The sequence below is a fragment of the Arvicola amphibius genome, chromosome 1 (assembly GCF_903992535.2).
Source record: "Arvicola amphibius chromosome 1, mArvAmp1.2, whole genome shotgun sequence".
Taxonomy (NCBI): domain Eukaryota; kingdom Metazoa; phylum Chordata; class Mammalia; order Rodentia; family Cricetidae; genus Arvicola; species Arvicola amphibius.
Genome location: NC_052047.1, coordinates 122,951,928 through 122,972,651, shown reverse-complemented (window position 1 = coordinate 122,972,651; position 20,724 = coordinate 122,951,928). Strand labels below are relative to the sequence as shown.

Here is a 20,724-nt window from a genome sequence, read left to right as displayed (position 1 = left end):
CTAGGGTTTCTTGGCCAGCCTCGCCACTCCAAGCTCCAAATCAGTGAGAGAGATGCTGTCTAAATCATAAAATACAATCAGTCAAACTCTTGTGTATTATGTTGGTACTTTTATGAGACATTCAATTTTCTTTTGCAAAGTTTTTTTGTTGTTGTTGTTGTTTCCTCTCTTGTCCCTTCTGGTACAAACCCCTTTTTCTGTGCTTTGTTAACTGAGAACCCAAAGATACCAAGCTGGGCTGGGGATCCTTCCCCAGCTAATCAGCACACAGATCTCTGTCAAGATCGGACAAACTCAAAGAAGCCATGGCAGGGAGGAGGCCCCACTGTCCCCAGAAACAACAGAAGACAGTTCCAGTTCCCGACTCCACCAACCAGAACTCATCCACTTAGACCAAAGGCGCAGGCGGAGCTGGAAGGGGACCCAGCAAGAGGACCTGTCCCTAAATAAGCAAGCTTGTTGGAGCTTCAGAGGACGAGTGGAAGCAGGAAGAGCGAAACCAGAGCAGAAAGAACCGGGAGGAATAGGGAGGAGAAGACTGGATTTGTGAGGAGTCTGGAAATGGCTGGGAAGGAGAAGCTGGCTGGGAGGCTGGGACCTCATTAACCGCCTCACCCGGCCTCGGAGGAGTGTAAAACACGGAGTCAGGAAGCCGAAGGCGAGGAAACGTGGGTAGAGAAAGTGAGTGGAGGATGAATACAAGTCTGAATACAAGAATAGAGGGAGGGGCAGGGGCGTGACCAGGTATAGGGACGGGGTCAGGAAACTGGGGCGAGTCTGAATCAGGTCAAAACCAGGTATAAACTCAGAGAACCATGCGTGGGCGTGACTGGGGATTAGGGAGCGGGGTCAGAGGAGCCGCACTGCACCTTGCAAAGGCTGCAGTCCTAGGAAGTGCAGGGCAAGGCCCAGCAGGCTGAGCAGCAGCAGCAGCAGGAGCAGTAGCCGCAGGAGCCTCAGCATGGTGAAGCCACGGCGCTGCGGGGTCGTGGCCTGCACGTATCGCTCCACTGCGTCGGCGAAGCTGAACTTGTCCGGCACGTAGCCAAGCTGAGCGCGGGCCTTGGCAATCTGGAAGGTGTGCGTCACGGCCACGCTGAGCACCTGTGGGAGAGGCGGAGCCGAGAAGGTCGGGCTAGTGGGGGGGGGGGGTGCGGGGGGAGAAGAACATCCTCTGCCTTGTGGACTAAATGTATAAGGGAGGGCAGCTTGTTTCTTGGTCAACACTGGGATTTAAAAAGACCGGTCGCTGCGTCTTGTTCCTGAGATGCCTTCCTGGGGCGGGGTGGGGTGGGGACGACCATCCTTTCTAAGATCTTTTTCCTGGAGGGAGCCGCCTCCTGGATGCCCGTTCTGCATCTCATCCTTCAGCCCCGCTAACTTCTCATCCTGTTTAATACCTGTCTCTGCTTCTCTTTCCAGCCTAGCGCCGTTCTGGACCTCTGGAGGTCTTAGATGCATTCTTGAACCAGGAGAGGCCTAAGGCCTCCTGCCTTCTGTAGGGTGCGGTTCTCCAGAACACCTCCAAGGAAGGATGTTGGCTTCCTGTTGCCAGCCCAATACCAATTGTAGCCGGCAGGGCCTCCAGAGCGCCTTCCTGCCCTCCTAGCTGCTTAATTAAGTGTCCCTAATAGAGGAATTCAGTTACGCACAGTGATTCCTCTCCACATCTGAGGCTGCATTTCCCCCGCTTCCAGTTGGCCTGCTTCTAGGGTGATAAATGACAGCTATCGATTATAGAACTCCCACTGTGCTTGGTGTGGGCCCTTTATGTACTATTGTCCTCTGAGACGACACTATTTTCTCTTTGCATAATTGGAAATTGAAGACCAGAGGTAAAGTGACTTGCATAGGCCATATTCTTTGTCACACTGGGGTCTGGAGAGGCCCTCCCACCTGGCTTTTTATTCTTCTCCACCTGGACATTGGCTACGTGGTTCTCCCATGGCACAGACAGGCCCTTGGAGTCAAGCGCTGGCTCAGGGACTCCAATGAGGGAAGCGGAGAGACCACTTCTTGCCCCAGATAGAACCTTCAGGGCTGGGAGGAATGCAAGTTAGTAAATATCCTGAAGCCAGCCTCTTGCATGGGGACCTAGCTCCTGAGCTACGCAAGCGGGTCCCAGCACAGTGTTCTCAGAGGTCAGGCTTAACAGTGACCTCAGGGTGATGGTGCCTCTCCAGCATGCTGGAAAATTCTTCTGCTCTCATCACTTTGTTGAGTTGCCCGGGTTCTGAAACATCTTCCTTAAAAGCTAGAGAACCACCGGGTGGTGGTGGCGGTGCACGCCTTTAATCAGTACTCGGGAGGCAGAGGCAGGTGGATCCCTGTGAGTTCGAGGCCGGGAGGCAGAGGCAGGTGGATCCCTGTGAGTTCGAGGCCAGCCTCGTCTACAAGAGCTGGTTCCAGGGCAGGCCCAAAGCTACAGAGAAACCCTGTCTCAGGGCAGGAGAGATGGCTCCGAGGTTAAGAGCACTGGCTGCTCTTCCAGAGGTCCTGAGTTCAATTCCCAGCAACCACATGGTGGCTCACAGCCATTTATGATAAAATCTGGTGCCCTCTTCTGGTCTGCAGACATGCAGGCAGAATGCTGTATATATAATAAATAAATCTTTAAAAAAAAAAAAAAAAGAAACCCTGTCTTACAAAACAAACAAAAAGCTAGAGCGCTAATTGGTGTCTCCCAGACTGACCAGCAGAGGGCAATGCTACGCCCTGGAGCCAACTAGAGGGAGGGTGGCCGACTTGCCTGACTACAGTCCTGCAGCACTCCTGGCAGCTGCTGTGCCCTTTTGTTCCCAATGTGTTTTCCAAGCTGGCGGTGGAGTTTTAGGTCTGGGTTCGCATCCCATCAGTGCTTTGTGAGTGAGTGATCCTGGGTAGGCAACTTTGCTATGGATCTAATTTTCTCCTCTGTTCATGGGCAGGGCAATAATTTTCAGCAGCAGGGACTATCAAATGCTCCTAGAGGACTGTCATTATCTTCCATCAATCTGGGTGCTCAAAGGAACAATGGTAGACAGCGGCTTCTCCGGAACATTCTCCACCCTCCCACTTCCTTTCAGCTTGAAGAGCACTGAACTTGAAATCCCGGCGTCAGTTCCAATGTGGTGTGATCTTGGATAGGCCACTGGGTTCTCTAGTGCCCAGTTTCTCAAAACAAAGCAGAGAACCTCATCTTTGTGTCCTTCCTAATGCAGCACTAGGCACAGTCATATGAGAGAGCCCCTAGACACCCCCTGCTGTCTACTTAAGACAGCCTCTTTGAAAAGAGTTTTTAATATTTGTTAATTTTATATGCATTAATGCCTTGTTTGCATGCATGTTTGTGCACCACACACATGCCCGAATAGGGTGTCAGATCCCTTGGGCTGGAGCTATGGGTGGTTGTGAGCCAGCGTGTGGGGGGTGGGAATCAAACTTGGCTCCTCTGAAGAGCAGTGAGCGCTCCGAACCGATGAGCCGTCTCTCCAGCCTCTTTTTGAATAGTACGTGCTAAGCAAATGTGAAACTGCACATCGGCTGGGTGTGATGGTGCACACATGCCATCCCAGCACTGGGGAGGCAGAGGCAGGGGGAACTCAGTGAGTTCGCAGCCAGCCTGGTCTACAGAGTGAGTTCCAGGACAGCCAGAACTACATAGTGAGATCCTGTCTCAAACACCGCCCCCCCCAAACAACAACTACATCATAACTTTGGGAACAGTATTAATGTTCCGTACGTAGAAGACACTTGATACATACTTACTGTTAAATAAGCGTGAATGATGCACCTAGAGCCGCTGGGGATTTTGTGAGTGTGCATATGTGTCTATTCAGAGTGGGGGCTCCAAAAATTGCCTGCTATGGAGCCTGCCTTTGGGAGCCTCAGATCTGGATAGAAAATAAATGACCTATGACTGGAATAACAGCTATGAAGCTTGCTTGGAGTGGTTCAGTTTCCAAAACCTCACTTGGTAAAGAGCATTGTAAAGGGACAGGCTATAGCTCTGGCCTACGTGGAAGGTTCTGAGACCTCAGAGAAGTATCCTGTCCAGAGGTGTCCTGCAGCAGTGGCTATGTGGAGGGGAGGGGAAGGTTCAGGGTTGGGGCTCCCCGACACTTACCTCACTGCGGGTAAGCAGTGGGGGGATGGTGCAGATGGGCCTCAGGGCCATGTGCAGGTACTCCATCACTGCAGCTGTGGAAAGGTCAGGAGAGAGGGACTCTCAGGACAAACCCATTGGGGACACTGTTTGCTTTGCTAGGGGGGTCCCTTTACAAAGGCCACCGGATTCCTTTAGGTCAGCAGCACTTGCTTGAGGGCCTGTCACAATAAGTTGGCACCAAGTAATACCGAAGGACTGAAGAGTACAAACGAATCTGAGAAGACTCATTCTTGCAACCTCTTTCAAATTACGTTTCATTTACTTACTCTGTATATGTGTTTATATGGGTAGGTGCATATATGCCATGGGGCATGTGTGGAAGTTGCAGGACAACTTGGGGCTGACTCTTCCCTTCTACCATGTGGGTCTCAAGGATTGGACTCAGGGCGGGGGTGTCAGGCTTGGTGGTAGCACCTTTACCCAATGAACCATCTTGCTGGTCTTCAAGCCTCTCTTTTGAGTCAGATCTTATACGAAGACCAGACTGGCATAGGACTCTCTACAAAGCTCAAGCTGGCCTTGAACTCATGATCCTCCTGTTTCAGCATCTCACATGCTGGAATCACAGGCATGCCACCACACCTGACTCTCCTATTTTTTTCCAAACAGGTTTTTTTTTGTCACTGGTGTTCTGGAACTAGCCGGTAGTTTCAACTCACAGAGATCCACCTGCCTCTGCCTCCCAAGTGCTGAGAAAAAGGGCGCATGTCACCACCGCCCGGCATCTCTCTCCTATTTTGATTTTTTTTTCGAGACCGGTTTCTCTGTAGCTATGGAGCCTGTCCTGGAACTAGCTCTTATAGACCAGGCTGGCCCCGAACTCACAGGGATCTGCTTGCATCTACCTCCCGAGTGCTGGGATTTTTTTTATTATGTATACAATATTCTATCTGTATGCCTGTAGGCCAGAAGAGGGCACCAGACCCAATTACAGATGGTTGTAAGCCACCATGTGGTTGCTGGGAATTGAACTCAGGACATTTGGAAGAGCAGGCAATGCTCTTAACCTCTGAGCCATCTCTCCAGCCCCCGAGTGCTGGGATTAAAGGCGTGTGCCACCACCACCCAGCTCTCTCTCCTATTTTGGTGTACTGACTTGGGTAGGAGAGGGAGGAGTTGCTTCTCACCCTAAGAGACACTGCTGCGTCCCTGCTACTCCTTCTGTCATCATTTCTTTGAGGTGTGACTGAGCACTGGCGAGTTTGACATGTCTGGGTGGTTCTAGTGTACAGCGGTGTGAAGACGCACCAAGCTGCAGCCAGTTTACAGAGAACTGCATATTTGTATACAATCCTCCCAAACTGCCATCCCCTGGGCCACAGGTAAGGCGTGTCAATCATGACAGTGCTGTGCAGGAGTCACTCACCTGGGTCATGAGTTTGCAAGTCTTTGATTTCAATAACAAACACTCCCAAAGCATTTAAAAGAGCAGGTCCAGCTCTGATGTGGCAGGAGCACAGCCCTCAGTGACTTGAGGGCCACCTGTTCCCTTGGGCGGCTCACCCCAAGCCTCATGCCTACTTGCATTCTTGCTGGAAGGAGGCCATCAGAGGGCAGCAGCAGGACACACTGTCTTAGTGGGGTGGGACCAGGGAGTGGGAGCAGATACTGACCTGCAGGGGGAGGGGGAGAATTCAAGTCCAAGTCTCCACACACCCCAAGAAGCCCTGGCGTCAGTGTGACCATGGAAGAGGGGGAGCCTCAGGGCTCCCTCTGCCTCAGTAGGCATCACGCCTTCCAGCACAGGTCTGGGGGGTCAAAGCTGCCCCTCCCCCCTCCGCACCACTTCAGGCAGGTCTCAGAACCCAGCCTCTTCCTTTCCAGTAGTTACAATCCTACCAACCTTGCAGGCAGGCCAATGGGGAGCAGATGGAACACTTGCTCCTCTGAGTGCTGGGTCAGGCTGGGTATACCTTCACAACCTATTAAATTCCATTACCCTCACCCCCTGTGTGCCTCCTGACCTCATCATAGTCCAGGCCCTGGGTTTCCGATAATGTAAAACACACATGTTGTGTGTATACCTGGCACGTCATGCTGTCCCTTACCTGTCAGATAAACGCAGGAAGTTGGTACCTGGATCCAGGGCTGACTGTACCCCAGCTTCTCAAACTGCAAGGGAACATGGTCTGAGGTGAGAATGGGTTGTGCAGGGACTGGCTAGTGAGGAAATCCCAGGTCCTGGCTGGCAGGGGACCCCACCAGCACAGACAGACCCACAAGCCCACACCAGTCTTATTTTTTGAGACAGGGTCTCTCTATAGACCAGGCTGGCCTCAAATCACAGAGATCTGCCTGCCTCTATCTCCTGGGTGCTGTAATCAAAGGTATTCACACTCTGCCTGGCATGATGGTGATCATCATTTTGCATACCAGTCCTGAAGTGAGATCCACTCCTTGGTCAGGATAACTCAAGAAGTTGAAAACATAAGGCAAATCTTTTTCTTTCCATGCATGTGCATGCGTGTGTGTGTGCGTGCGCGTGAGTGCGTGTGCATTAGTGTGTGCGTGTGTGCATGCGTGCGTGTGCGTGTGTGCATGAGTATGGTGTGTGTGTTTTGGAGGTCAGAGTACAGCTTGCTACAATCAGCTCTCTTCTTTCATCATGTGGGTCCCGGGGTTGAACTCAGGCTGTGGGCTTACCTGCGAAACCATCTCTTGCAAGCCTCTAGGGCAGGTTGTTTTTTAAAACTTAGATTATTTCACATCATTTATTTTTTACTATATCCAACCCTACCTGAACATGGTCCCAAGACCTTAAGTAGAATCTGATATTTTAAAATAATTTATTTATTTTTATGTGCATTGGTGTTTGCCTGAATGTATGTCTGTGTGAGTGTGTTGGGTCCCCTGAAACTGGAGTTACAGACAGTTGTGAGTTCCATGTGGTTGCTGGGAATTGAACCTAGGTCCTTTGGAAGAACAATCAGTGCTCTTAACCTCTGAGCCATCTCTCCAGCCCTGAATTTGATTTTTTTTCTTCCAGAACTGACTGCATTATTAAAGAAAAATAGATAAAACCCAGAGAGTGGGTGGAAGGCAGAGGGAGACTCAGGAAGAAACAGGCTGGCAGGGGATGAGTGGACCTGTCCACCTGTGTAAACCTCTTCAGGCCAAAGTCACAAAGCTGGAGCACTCCTCCACTGCTGGGGAGACATGAATCCCACATCTCTGGAAAACAGTCTGGCAGTTCTTCAATTGAAAGTTAAACCTGGAGTAGCCAGTTAGCCCAGAGACTCCACGCAAGCACACAATAACGTAATCCCAGCAGCGGGGCTCACTGGCCAGTCAGCCTAGTCTACTTGGTGAGCTCTAGATAGTGAGAGACCCTGTCTCAAAAGACAGGTAAACAGTGCTTGAGGAGCAGCACCCAGGGTTGTCCTCTGACTTCCACAAGCCTGTGTACTCACATACATGTGCACTCGTATACACAGGTGTGCACATACACACATACATTAAAGGAAAAAAAGGAACCAAGTTTTGACTTGATACATGCCACAACACAGATCAACCTTGAGAACTAAGAGGGGAAGAAGCCAGACACAAAAGGCCACTTATCCTATGAGTCCATGCATATAAAATTGTCACGAGGGGCGAATGATGGCAGAGGAAGACTCCTGGTTGTCTGGGGTGGGGTACACAAGATCAAGTTACTAACAGGTACTGGCTTGTTTTGCTTATTTGAAGACGAAGACAGACCTGCTTTAAAGTTCATTATAGTGACAGTTGTATAACTCTGAATATGATGTAAAAAGGAAAACCATATTGAATTGTATCCTTTCCATAGGGTGAACTGCATAGCTTATAAGTTACATCTCAATAAAAGTGCCTTTTAATTTAGAAAATTAAAAATTTTTTTACACGTGTGAGTGTTTTGCTTGCATGTACAACTGGCGCTTCTGTATGCCGGAAGAGGGCATCAGATTCCCTGGAACTGGAGTTACCGACAGTTGTGAGCCGCCACGTGGGAGCTGGGACTTGAACCCAGGTCCTCTGGAAGGGCAGCTGGTGCTCACAGTCACTTGAGCTGTCTCTCCAGCCCCTGACAGTGCTCTTTGAGTGGAACAAACTGGAACTGCCATTGGCACAGCGGTACAAGACAGCCCCTCGGCCATCAGACCAGGGTTCTGTGCTCACTTACCACCTAGGCCTGGTTCTAAGGAGACTGTAGATTGTTGATAGAGGACACGATGTTCAGAGATGGATTTGGTGGTAGGAAAGGAAGCAAGGACAGAGGATGGGATTCTAGAGACTTGCTCTGGGCTAGGGGACCAGAACACTCACCAGTGGGGCCATCCACTCAAAGAGGTTGACGCTCTCCCCGTCGTTGATGTAGTATGCCTGCCCGCTCTGAGGGTGATAGGGGAGAAGGGTGCAGTCACATGTCTGCCCACAGCCTGACTCCTGACTCCCAGCTGTTGCCGCAGCCCTCTTGTTCTCTTGAGCAGTCTGGGGACACCTAGGTACACCTTAGTAAGGGCTGTGACTGGCGTAGCAGAAATGACGAACCTCTAGAGAGATGCTGACACTGGGCCAGGTGTCTGTCAGTCTGACCACCAGACTATTGAAACAACGGACCCCTGGAAAAACGGGGATTTCTACAGGAATTTCACACTGGAAAAACCAAAGGGCTGCAGCCATAGGGGCGCTTTTCCATTGTAACAGCTTACAGGATGAGAGCCAAGACTGCTTGGGGATGAATCGGTGGTGGCCAGGACCGTACCTTCCTTGCCCAGGACTGCAGAGATGTGCGCATTCTTGGGACTCTATTAAAGTTTAGTCTCACTTCAGGATTCCAAGAAGGACTGGGGCCTTTTGTCCCTCTTTTCATTTTTACTATTAATTTGACTTTTGTTTGTTTGCTTGTTTTTCGAGACAGGGTTTCTCTACATGGCCTGGTCCTGGAGGCAGGCTGGCCTCGAACTCACAGTGATCCACCTGCCTCTGTCTCCTGAGTCCTGGGATTAAAAGTGTGTGCCACCACTGCCCAGTTTAATTTGACTCTTCTAATTGGCTTCTAAAGGAGTGATTGAACTTAGCTTCTTGGGGTACATATTGTGGACCCAAGTTTGGTAACGGGGTCACCACACTGACAAGCTGTGTGACTCTGATGGATTCACTCAACCTCATTGTACTTCAGTTTCTTCAGCAAGAGGAGAATTATTGTGACACACTTTCGTCTGAAGCTGTGATGTCACCGGGTCACTGTGAAGAGCTAATTATGCTCTCGGAAGCTTCTACCCAACCCAGTGACCCTGGGATTCCTGAGGTCCAATTCTCCTTGCAGCCTGCAGGGGTGGGGGGAGTAGAGGTGGGGGCAGGGATGTCGGAGGACACTCACAGCCACGTAGCCCTTAGCCATGGTAAGGGCCTCAGCGGCCAGCATGTGTGCCTGCACCAGATTCTGCACGTGGACCCAGTTCATGCGTGTCCTGCGATCCCCAAACCGGAACATGAAAAGTCTCTTCTTGATGTGGCTCTGGTGTAGGGGAGAGGACAATGCAGGCTCATGGGGTGCTTTACACTTTATCTATCTACACGCTCCCAGCTTCCAATCGGCAACAGGCTAGACTCCAACTCCATGTCCCAAGTCCTCTAGACATCTCGCTTGCTTGTCTCACAGATGACCTCGGGCCACCTTTGATCTTCCTAACTTCTCTCAGGCCTCACCCTCAAAACACTTGCAAAACCAGACTATCACAGCTCTTCAGAATTCGACTGCTTTCCTCCCCCGGGGCCACACCCCTCTCTCACCTTGGGAACCCCAGCAGCTTCTTAACTATCCACCTACCCAGCCATACCTGGCCCTGTTCTGGCGCCTACAGAGTCACATGGGCTCTGATGAACACAGAAATGTTGACACCGCCTGCCTCATAGCCCTTCTAGACCTGGCCCAGCTACTCCACAGCTTCCCCTCCTACTGACCTCCTCTCCGGCTTGTGCCGCCACGACCCCAAGGCTGTGTGGGCACTCCTGGGCAATCTTGGGGTTTTTGGAGAGTTGCCCCCTGTCTGGCAGCTCTTCCTCCAAAAGCCTGTTTGACATGCTTGGCTTCTTGCCCCTCTGGAGGCTTAAAACCTGGCCTTCTCCAAGGGATTTATTTACCCAACTTCCTTGGGAGCCCAAGTCCCTTATTCCACCCACCTTTTCTTTTCTCCTTTTGTGCCTGGCACCTTCCAACACTTTTTATAATTTAGCATGTGAATCTATTTTAATTTCTTTCCTGGCGTGAGAACAGAGGCCACACAAAGGCAGGGACTGTCTGCTTTGTTTGCTGCTCTGAACAGTACTAAGCACACAGTAGTAGTTCAATTAAGTATTTAAGGGGGGAAGAGCCACTGTAGTTATCAGTATCATTTAAGAAGGCAACAGAGGGATATTTGAAGCGGCTCTCCCCAGATGACCTCCAGCAGTGCCCCATGGCCTTGCACTCTTAAGAGTTCCAGCTTAGATCTCTTGCTGCACTAACGGTGACCTTGCTCACATCTAGGTCCACCTCAAGTGGCTCATTCACTTGGCATTTGCTTTCTCTAATCACCACGGCTCATCAGAAAATCCCTTTTCCTCCTTCCAGACACTCCAGGCATCCCTCCCTCCAGGAAGTCCTCCCGGGGTGGGGGGGTCTTCCCTGCCAGGCCCATTTTCTCTTGCATCTCTCTCTCTACTCAGTGGTCTATCCTCCTGACCAGGCTGTGAGGACACCGGGACCTAGAGTCCCTTGCAGCCGGATTTCTCCGTACCAGGATTTTTCTAGAGTTTTCTGGTGTGAAAACCATCGCTGGCAGCCTGGGATACACTGCTACCTTGGGGTACCTTGGGGTCTCTCTGGGGTCATAGCTTTCTTTCTCCCTGACTTGAACAGAGGCCTGGATGGCACACTGAGAGCTTTGACCCTCGTAGGTCTGAGAACGATGAACTGGTAGGTGTCGGGGTGGCCTCCCAACATAGAGAGTCTCTGGCCGGGACACTGCCCCTAGACAGGGACCATGGTCCAATCAGCACGCACAACACATCAACCTGACTCCTTCTGCCTCTGGTCCTTGGAAGGCTGGGAGGACGTACCGCCACCCGGGGTAGGTGTCTCTGTTCTTCAGGGCCATAGATCCCTGGGGGGCGGAGCACACAGGTGCGCAGGGTGCCTCCTCCTAGGACACAAGAAAGGGGCGGTTGGGGGCCCACAGAAGAGTGACACATGGAGCTCGGGAGCCCCGCAGCACTCGGGGATGGGAGCTCAAGGTCAACCACACCTCCTGCTCCTCATCTGGCATGGAAGGTCCAGTATAGAACTCTGTACTGCTAGCAGCCCAATTTCTTAGGAGATCCCCCTCCCCTCGCAGAGGTGATTATACGTGGTGTCCTTAGATGTTCTCCCCTGGAAGTGGCTCTCAGCATCATCAGAGTTAGGACCACAAACGCTGAGGGCACTGACCACCAGCTCCTGCCAGCTGGAGCCCTTGAACTATTCATAGCCTGTGTTTCCTAAAACAGGTGGCTGTTTTTCTGCAAATCTGTCTTCCAGGCACCTCCGCTGTATGTTCCCTTTCCCTACGAATAAGCCAGGCCCAGAGGCTTCCATATCTACAAAACACCCCTCCCGTACGATGAAGTCCAGAGTCACAGATGATAGGGTGGTCGGTCTCCAAACGTCAAGTCTACATTCTAAAACCTGCCAATGTGGCTGCTTGGAAAAGGGCCTTCAAGCTCATAATTATGGATATTGGTGAGCTGATGTCATTGTAGATTTTCAGCTGGGTCTAATCCAGTTACAAGTGTCTGCGAGAGACCAACAACGGAGAAAGGAGCTACATAAAGGTAGAAGCAAGGGCTGGAGTTTTACAGTCATGAGCCCAAGGGTCACCTGGGGCCACCTAAAGCTGGAGGAGACAGGGGGCCCCTTCTCCAGAGCCTTCAGAGAGAGTTCTACCTGCTAATACCAGTTAACACCAGGATTCTAGGCTCTGGCTTTTAGATGGTAAGAGACTGTTCTAAACCACTACAGGAGTTGCAGGACACTAACACAAGCAGGTGTAAGAGGACACAGCACCTGACAAGGCACCGTGACCTACATATTAGGACTCTGGCACCCAGCTCAAGTGAGGGCTGTCTCAGACTAGCCTGGATCTCAGGCTACTGTAATCATCCCTGGTGACCATGGTCAGCCTCCTGGAAGGCGGGTGTCAGCTGAGCTTTTCTGCGGCCTATAGCTAAGTTTAAACTCTAGGTCCCTAGGGGCATGGTGGAGGGAGGTCAAGTTGCAGTCAATGGTTGCCAGTGGGACACTGGGTAGCCACGTCAGAGATAGGCAGGCCTAGGGTATCTGTGACTCTTCGGAGCATTGAAAGCTGGGGATGTGCATATAAATAATCCCCAGCCAGAGGATTAGGTGTCTGGCCTGGCGGTAGGTGAAGAGGGCTATGCCCTGGCAGAGAAGGGAATTCACCTGCATCAGATCTTTTGTTTCTGTTTGCTCAACCAGGTAATGGTGACTCCACTCTCGACCCTGTTCTCCAGCCTCGGCAGGAATTACTGAAGGTTGCTATCAGTCCTGCTTGTGTTTGGAGTCCTAATTGTGACTGTATACAGGCAAAGATAGAGGCAGTCTTGAAACTTCCATAAGAGAAATATGCTTCCATATAATAAATATGTCCAGTTCTTCCTTGGCTTTACTGCTGAGTCACTTCATTTCATAAGACAAAATGAATGTTCTGATGATCTAAACAGAGAAGGTAAGTTGTTGAGGTAGAGAGGTTGAGCAAACAGAAACAGACCCACCAGGACCAGGGGTCAAGGGCTGACAGTGAGGGCAGGGGTACTGTAGGGAATGAGTCCTCAGACAGGGACCTGGTTGGCTGCCTCTGGAGTAGCACGGTGGGGAAGGCCTAGATTCTGGGGCTAAGACTCCCCTGGCTCCGACGTCTAACTCTACTGCTCAGCGCTGCGTGACTTTGGGCAAAGCCAGCGACCTGTCTCTGTTTCCTTATGTGCAAACTGGAGACTGCAATTTCAAGCCTCTCTCGTTCTCCAAATCCCAATGGTTCCCACGTTTGCTCGTCTTCTTCAGTGTTACTAGAAGGGCTGGACACTGGGCTTCATGCTAAGCAGGCTCCATACCTCTGAGCTACATCCTGGCCTTTTTATTTTATATTTTACTCATTTACTCAATCACTCATTTATTTATTTATTTTTACTTTTTTTTTCAAGGCAGGGTCTTGTTATATAGCCCAGGTTGGCCTTGGCCAAATCACACTGAAGCCCAGGCAAGCCTTAAATTTGTAATCTTCCTGCCTCAACCTCCTGAGTAGCTAGTATGTAAGGACTTTGTTACCAGATCCAGACCCAGGCAGATAAATTTTTCCCTCTCTTCCTTCCTTCCTTTCTTTCTTTTTGAAGACGGGTCTCTCGATGTACTCCTGGCTGGTCTCTCTCTCTCTCTTTCTCTCTCTCTCTCTCTCTCTCTCTCCTCTCTCTCTCTCCTCTCTTCTCTCTCTCTCTCTCTCTCTCTCTCTCTCTCTCTCTCTCTCTCTCTCTCTCTCTCTCTCAACAGAGTCTATCCATGTGGTCCTGGCTGGCCTGGAACTCACTATGTAAACAAAGCTGGCCTTGTACTCAAGGTCTGCCTGCTTCTGCCTCCCCAATGCTAGGATGTGTGTTGTGTGTGCCACCACACCTGGCCTAGACAGATAATTTTGACAATAAGGGGAAACCATGTTGGCTGATTTTTTTTTTTTTTTTTTTTTTGCTTCTACATTTTAGAAAGACAGTAACCATTGTCTTTAACCTGACAAGCAAATTGACAGTAACCTGGCAAGCAAATTGTCTGAATGGGTCTGGTTTCTGTGTGGAAGACCAGGCATACCTAAAACCCACATTCCATTCGGGAATGATACAGAGCGAATGAACCTTTGCATATGAAGTTAACATGCAAAATAAGGCCTGGCATGAAGAATACACATACGTGTGGAGAGTTCCTATTTTACTATTGTTCTCTATAAACTAGAGAAGAGGATGTAGGGAGGCAGCCGAGGTAGGTTTTTCTGGGAAGCTATTGAAGATTAAGTACAGAAGTCTCTCACTTGCATGGTCCCTTCCAAAGCTCCTTACATATTCCTAATGCTAAAGAAGACTGCCAAAACTAAATCCATTCCATAAGACAGCAAAGAGAGCAAGTGTCAGGCTGTCCAGACCTTTTCCTCTCCAGACTGCAAGCAGGAATCTGACTGTCCAGGCTGTGTCCTGGGTCCGGGAGACGTACACTGGTGCTCAGAATACACTGAAGAACAAAGGCCCAGGCCGTGTGGAGATGACTCAGACACACAATGCAGAGAGGCGGCAGTGGCCAGGCATTCTTGTTATAAGCAGGCCCCATGGTACTCACCTAGGAGAGGTGTCCCATTGGCCATGAGGGTCAACTGGTCAGCAATGGCTTTGGTTCGAGAGTAGTGGTCCATGTGCTGCCAGGGGACAAGGAGAACACAGTCACCAGATGAGCTCAATCATGTTGATGGCAGTGCTGGTCCATGTGGGCTTGGTCTACCCCACGGCTGCATAGTCCTGACTCGAGGGGCATCTGCCAGTCTGTGACATCTGCCCTGTGACACTGATATCAGACATAGTTTGGATGATCTAGTCATAGGTCATCCTTCAGTGTTCCTGTGACATCTTTGCACACAATCTCATTTCCTGCTTTCTACAAACCTCCTCCATGGTGTTACCAGGCTTAGATGAAGAAACAGAGGCTCAGAGTGTACAACAGCTCGCACTGTCACAGAGGTGAAAGGTGCCAGGCTGGGTGGGGCTCAAGGCCAGGTCTATCTGATTTCAAAGCCTCCGAGAACAAAACAAGCTGGAATAGGAGACAGTTTGCACCACTCGGTTTGGGAGTCCATCCTACTGGGATACACCCTGAGTTATAAGAAGGACCTGGCTCCATCCATACTTGCCTTTTGGGCAGTCACTCCCGAGCCTGCCACCATGCCCCATCTCTCCCAGAAATTGGTACCTTGTCCAGGGGGAAGTATGGGACAGAGTCCTCATCACCCTGCTCTATGGGCTTCCCACCAAACGTCACGTTGACTGTGCTGGTGTACACGAGCCTTGGAACCCGCCGACGGACACAGACTGCAGGAGACACACGCATACCATAGTCAGACTGTGAGCAAGGGGCTGGCTAAGGACAGGCTCAGACAAGGCCTGTGTGGGCAAATCCACCCATTTCTACTCAGCCTTAATGTCCCTCCCCATACCGTTAGGGATCTCCCAGAATCCAGAGCTGCCTGGAAGGGGAAAAGCCTCCATCCTCAACTTGGGATGTGGGGGCCAAGGCTTCTTAATTTCTCCTTCTGGTATGGCTTTGGCCCCCCAGCCACACCATCAGGGGCAGGCAAGAAGGGAAGGCTCAGTTGTTGGAACAGAGAGAAAAGGTGATCTAGAACTGTAGAAGGTGCGGGTCAAGGCTGGTACATCCAGAGGGCCCAACAGGAACCTTCTATCTGATGTCTCAGTGACCTTCCTCGGCCCCTAGTTCCGAGTCCCCAGCCATGCTGAGACAGCTGATGCCCCTACAGGGCCCTGAGAAGTGGCTCTGCCTCCCACTGGCCTCGGTTGGTACAGTCTAGGTAGGGCAGAGGGGTCCCCGCCTCTGTTGTTCCCACCTCCAGCTCCCACCCCTGAACCAGGCCAGTGGCAGGAGAAAGAAGAGGAGGAATCACACTGCAGGTCACACTCCACTCTGAGGGCCTACCATTAATCACTAGTCTGGTGCCTCCGACATTTATAGACTCAATCTGCTGTTTCTGTAGCTAAGAGACAAGAGGGATATGGAAGTCACGTGCTGCCTTCTGCCCTGTGGCTCAGGCCACAGGCTGGGCTCAGGGTCAGCAGGGTTCTTGCTGAAGGTGGCAAGGGTGTAGGCTGCAGGGGCTGGTATAGAGTCACAGATAAGCGACTTCAAACACGCTGGCTCATTTTCTGCCTCCCCAAGTCTGTCCTTAGCTGAGACAGATGCGGTGACACAGCCATGCTCCGGAAAGGGCATGGAACGTAAACAAAGAACGGGTGTGCAATCATAGGTTCTTGCATGCCATGCACCCGGCAAACAGTACTATCCAGACCTCACTCAACACCACTGGGAAATGTGAAGGGCTGTATTTTCAAACTGCTTTTATTTATTTTTCTTTGAGACAATGTATCTCACGTCATCCAGTCTGGCCTCAAACACGCTATATAGACAAGGATGACCTTGAACTTTCTGATCCTCCTGCTTCCAGCTCCCAAGTGCAGGGATTATAGGTCTGGGCCACCATGACTGGTTGTTGGTACTGGGGATCCAAGACAGGGTGCTTTCTGAGCAAGCTTTCTACCCACTGAGCCACATCCCCAGTCGAAACTATGTTTATTCTTATTGTGGTGTTTTTCGGTTAATGGGGAAACAGCTACAAGGCTAAAAATAATTCAAAATAAAAAGTATGCCCAGGGGCTGCGGAGATGGCCCAGTGGTCAAGAGCACTGGCTGCTCTCCCAGAGACCTGGATTCTGTTCCAAGCACCCACATGGCAGCTCACAAGAGTCCATAAGTCCAGATCCAAGGGATCTGATGGCCTCTTCTTACTCCCTCAGGCACACATGTGATGCACACACATACATGCAGGCAACACGCTCATACATATAAAACTTAAAAAAAAATCTATCTAATGAAGAGGAAAGTTCCTTCACATTCCTGATTCCAAGGCTTCCTCTGCCCTCTCCAGAGGGAGCTGCTGTTAATGGCTCTGGATGTTTGTACAGAAAACCTGTATTTAACATCATCATATGCCCATGTGCATTTAATAAGCATTTGGCCTAGCTTTAAAATTTTTATCACGTTTTTATTTGTTTGTTTTGCAGCATGCGTGTGTCCATGTGTGTGGGGCTATGGTACACAGGTGGAGGTCAGAGGACAGCTTGTGGGAGTCAATTCTTTCCTTCCACCCTGTGGGTCCAGGGGGTCAAACTGAGGTCACTAAACTTGGCAGAAGGCACTTTTTTTTTTAAAGATGGAAGTCTTTCTATGTAGCCCTGGCTGTCCTAGAATTTGTTATTTAGACCAGGCTGGCCTCACAGAGATATTCCCACTTCTGCCTCCTGAGTGCTGGGATTAAAGACAGTTAACTTTTCTCTACTTTTTGAAGGTAAATATGGGATCCCAAGCACTATTTTGAGCTTTGGAGACTGCCAGGTTATCAACACTTCTGAGTCTTTTCAGTCCTTTGTATGGCTGCACAGAGTTTCATGATATACCTGCTCTAGCTTATTTCGATAACTAACGGACCACTGCATTATTGCTGGTGCTTTATTATTAAAAGCGATGCAATGAGAATATAAATAAGTTTAATTTGAGTCAAACGGAAGACATTTTTTGTAGACACTGGTACAGTGTTCCCTAAAGAGTTTGTGACTGGGGCTGGAGCGATGGCTCAGTGGTTAAGAGCACTGGCTGCTCTTCCAGACAAGGAAGGAACAGCTCCGAGAGGTGACCTGCCCCGGGTCACCCAGCTGGGAGGTACCAGAACTGGTGTTTGAGGCCATGGATTCTTAGTGCTTCTTTGGAGAGGCGAAGAACAATAAGGAATAAATACTTGGGCATCAGAGTGTGGTGGGTGGGGGCAGGACTTGAAAACTACTCTGCCGGGCTCTGGGCGTATGTGGGAGTCTCACCTTCTCAGCCCCAGACATGCCGTAGGAGGCCACATGAAAAACACAGTCCACCCCCTGGAAGGCTTGGTACAGAGCTTCCTCATCTCGGACATCAGCCTGAAACAGAAGGAGGAGGTTCAGGTTCAAGTTCAAGGCAGTGACCCAGGCCAAGCACCTGGAGGACCAGCCTTTACCAACCCCACGGAGCATCGGCAGTCGCGGCCCTTATTCCTTCTGTTCTTGGGTCCAGGGCTGGCCTGGGTTCCATATGCACTATCTTACTGACTCCCTTATGATCCCCTTGTAAATACATGTGATTGCTGTCTCTTCTGCGGGTAAAGATTGGGGCTCAAGGGGGTGTCACTACAGCCTTGAACTACAACTGAGGACAGAAAAGAGGCTAGGAGAGAGCGAGCGCTTTCCAGCAAGCTGGAAGACCCGAGTTTGACTCCTGGGATTCACAGGAAACTGGATGAGGTGGCTCTGCAATCCCAGCCCTCCTACTGTGAGATGGGAGCTGGAGACAAGAAAAGTGCCTGGAAGCTCTAGGCTAGCCCGGCCCAGAGTGTGCACAATGGAAGCAGAGACAGAAGAGGCCTGCCTCATCGTGGTGGAGGGAGGGAACCGACTCCGGAAAGGTTTCCTCTGGCAAATGTATGACTACTGCACTCTCACACACATTATGCGCGCGCGCGCACACACACACATCGCACGCATCACACATACGCTCACAATACATCGCAAACATTCATATAAATAAACATATCACGTGTACATAACACACGCATGCACATCACACATGAATCACACACACATCACACAATCACATACATCACACACTTATCCCCTACACACTCACATCACATGAATACACACACACACACACACACACACACACACACACACGCACGCACGCACGCACGCACGCACACACGCACACTGCTAACAAAATCTAAAAATAAAGCCAGGCGGGCTGGAGAGGTGGCTCAGAGGTTAAGAGCACTGCCTGCTCTTCCAAACGCCCTGAGTTCAATTCCCAGCAACCACATGGTGGCTCACAGCCATCTGTAATGAGGTCTGGTGCCCTCTTCTGGCGTGCAGGCATACACACAGACAGAATAGTGTATACATAATAAATAAATAAATATTAAAAAAAAGCCAGGCGGTGGTAGTGCACGCCTCTAATCCCAGCACTTGGCAGAGGCAGGTGGATGTCTGTGAGTTGGAGGCCAACCTGGTCTACAGAGTGAGTTTTAGGGCAGTGAGGACTACACAGAGGAAACCCTGCCTCAACAAAATTAAAACTAACACAATTAAAACCAACAAACTTGTCTTTCTAAAAATAATAAACACTGAGGGTTAAATCTGGCTCCAGAGCCCGAGATCTCAAACACGGTATTTGTCCATCTGAGCTCTGCCATTGTCACTGTCACCACCACACTGTCACCTCCAGCAGCAGCCCCCTCGTGATTCCCATCTCTGTACCTGGATAAACTCGGTTTCTGGGGGGTAGCGGCCACTGGGGTCTGCGAAGGTCAAGCAAGACGACAGAAGTGCCTCTCTTGGCCAGGCTGGAACCCAGGCTGAACCCCAAGTAGCCTCCTCCTCCGGTCACCAGAACCTTCTGTCTGGGGGCCTGTGTGGCTTTGGTCCCAGTCTTCTGCTGCAGCGCTGGTTCTGGGGTTGCCACTGATTCACTGGGGTTAGAACCAGTCCCAGAGCCTCGTCTGGTCCCAGGCCCTAGCCCCAGCCCAGGTAATGGTGCAGCTCCTTGACTAGGTGTTGACGCACTTACTAGCTCAGGTACTGACCCAGCTCCTGACTGAGGTGCTGGCCTAGCTCCTGACTGAGGTACTGACCCAGTTCCTGGCTGAGGTGATGGCCTAGCTCCTGACTGAGGTACTGACCCAGATCCTGGCTGAGGTGATGGCCCAGCTACTGGCTGAGGTACTGACCTAGCTCCTGGCTGAGGTAGTGACCCAGGTCCTGACTGAGGTACTGATCCAGGTACTGTCTCAGCTCCTTGCCTGGGTCCAGACCTAGGTCCTGGTCCAGGTAATGATTCTGTTTCTAGTGCGGGTCCCAGAGTAGGCACTGAAGTAGCAGCAGCCACAGAAACAGCTTTAGATCCTGGCCCAGACCCTGGAACAGCTTCAGGTCCCAGCCCAGGCCCCAGAAGAGCCCCAGGCCCTGGTCTAAAACCTGACCCTGACCCTGAAGCAGACCCCAGGCCAGAGGCCCCCCCACAGGCCTGACAGACAGGGCAGCCCTTCTCTCCCTGTCCTGCAACTCGACAGGTTTCTAGTGAGGAGCTGGCAGGGTTGGTCTTCATCCTCTATGAAGCCATGCAGCCTAGAGACTGTCCACCTGTGGAAAAACCAGAAGAATGTTCTAGGTCATCCCAAAGCAAAGTGAAACTTCAGGAAAACTGGAGCCTCATATCTCTCTCTGAGCCCCAGACTCTTTCAGAGCCCCAAGAACCTCCATGTGACTGCTGGCTTCTTAGAGAGTTGGAGAAGGCAGTCTGTCCTTTGACGTCATAGCTGGGGAAACTGAGGCTCAAAATCATGTTGTATGACTCAGATGTACACTAAGCACCCCTGATTTCCCCACAGGCCCCATGTAGTACCAGAGGAAGGCAGAGTCAGTTATGCCTAGGGGGCCTCACATACTGGGTGTGGTGTTATCTGACTAGGAATCAGGAGGGTGAGGAGAAGGAGGGGAAGAAAAGTTGGAGGAAAAAGACGGGGGGGGGGAGGGGAAAGGAATAGAAGGGAGAGAAGATAAGAGGAAGGAGAGGAGGAGGGAGAAGAGGAGAAGAGGGAAAGGAGGAGGAAGGAGAGGAGGAAGAAAGGGAGAGGAGAAAGCTGGAAAGAAGAGGAAGAGGATAGAAGGGAAGGGAAGAA

At 50.8% G+C, this 20,724-nt stretch overlaps 1 protein-coding gene across 1 annotated transcript; it reads right to left on the bottom strand.

Annotated features, from left to right (window-relative positions):
- Sdr42e2 (short chain dehydrogenase/reductase family 42E, member 2) lies at positions 1-20,150 on the bottom strand. Its single transcript, XM_042054070.1, is given in 13 exon segments — positions 1-59; positions 870-1,104; positions 4,106-4,179; positions 6,196-6,259; positions 8,432-8,497; positions 9,489-9,626; positions 11,210-11,292; positions 14,523-14,598; positions 15,147-15,265; positions 15,888-15,945; positions 17,840-17,935; positions 19,304-19,327; positions 19,329-20,150. Coding segments are annotated over 13 exon segments (1,914 nt in total).
- Between the last annotated feature and the right edge of the window lie 574 nt (positions 20,151-20,724).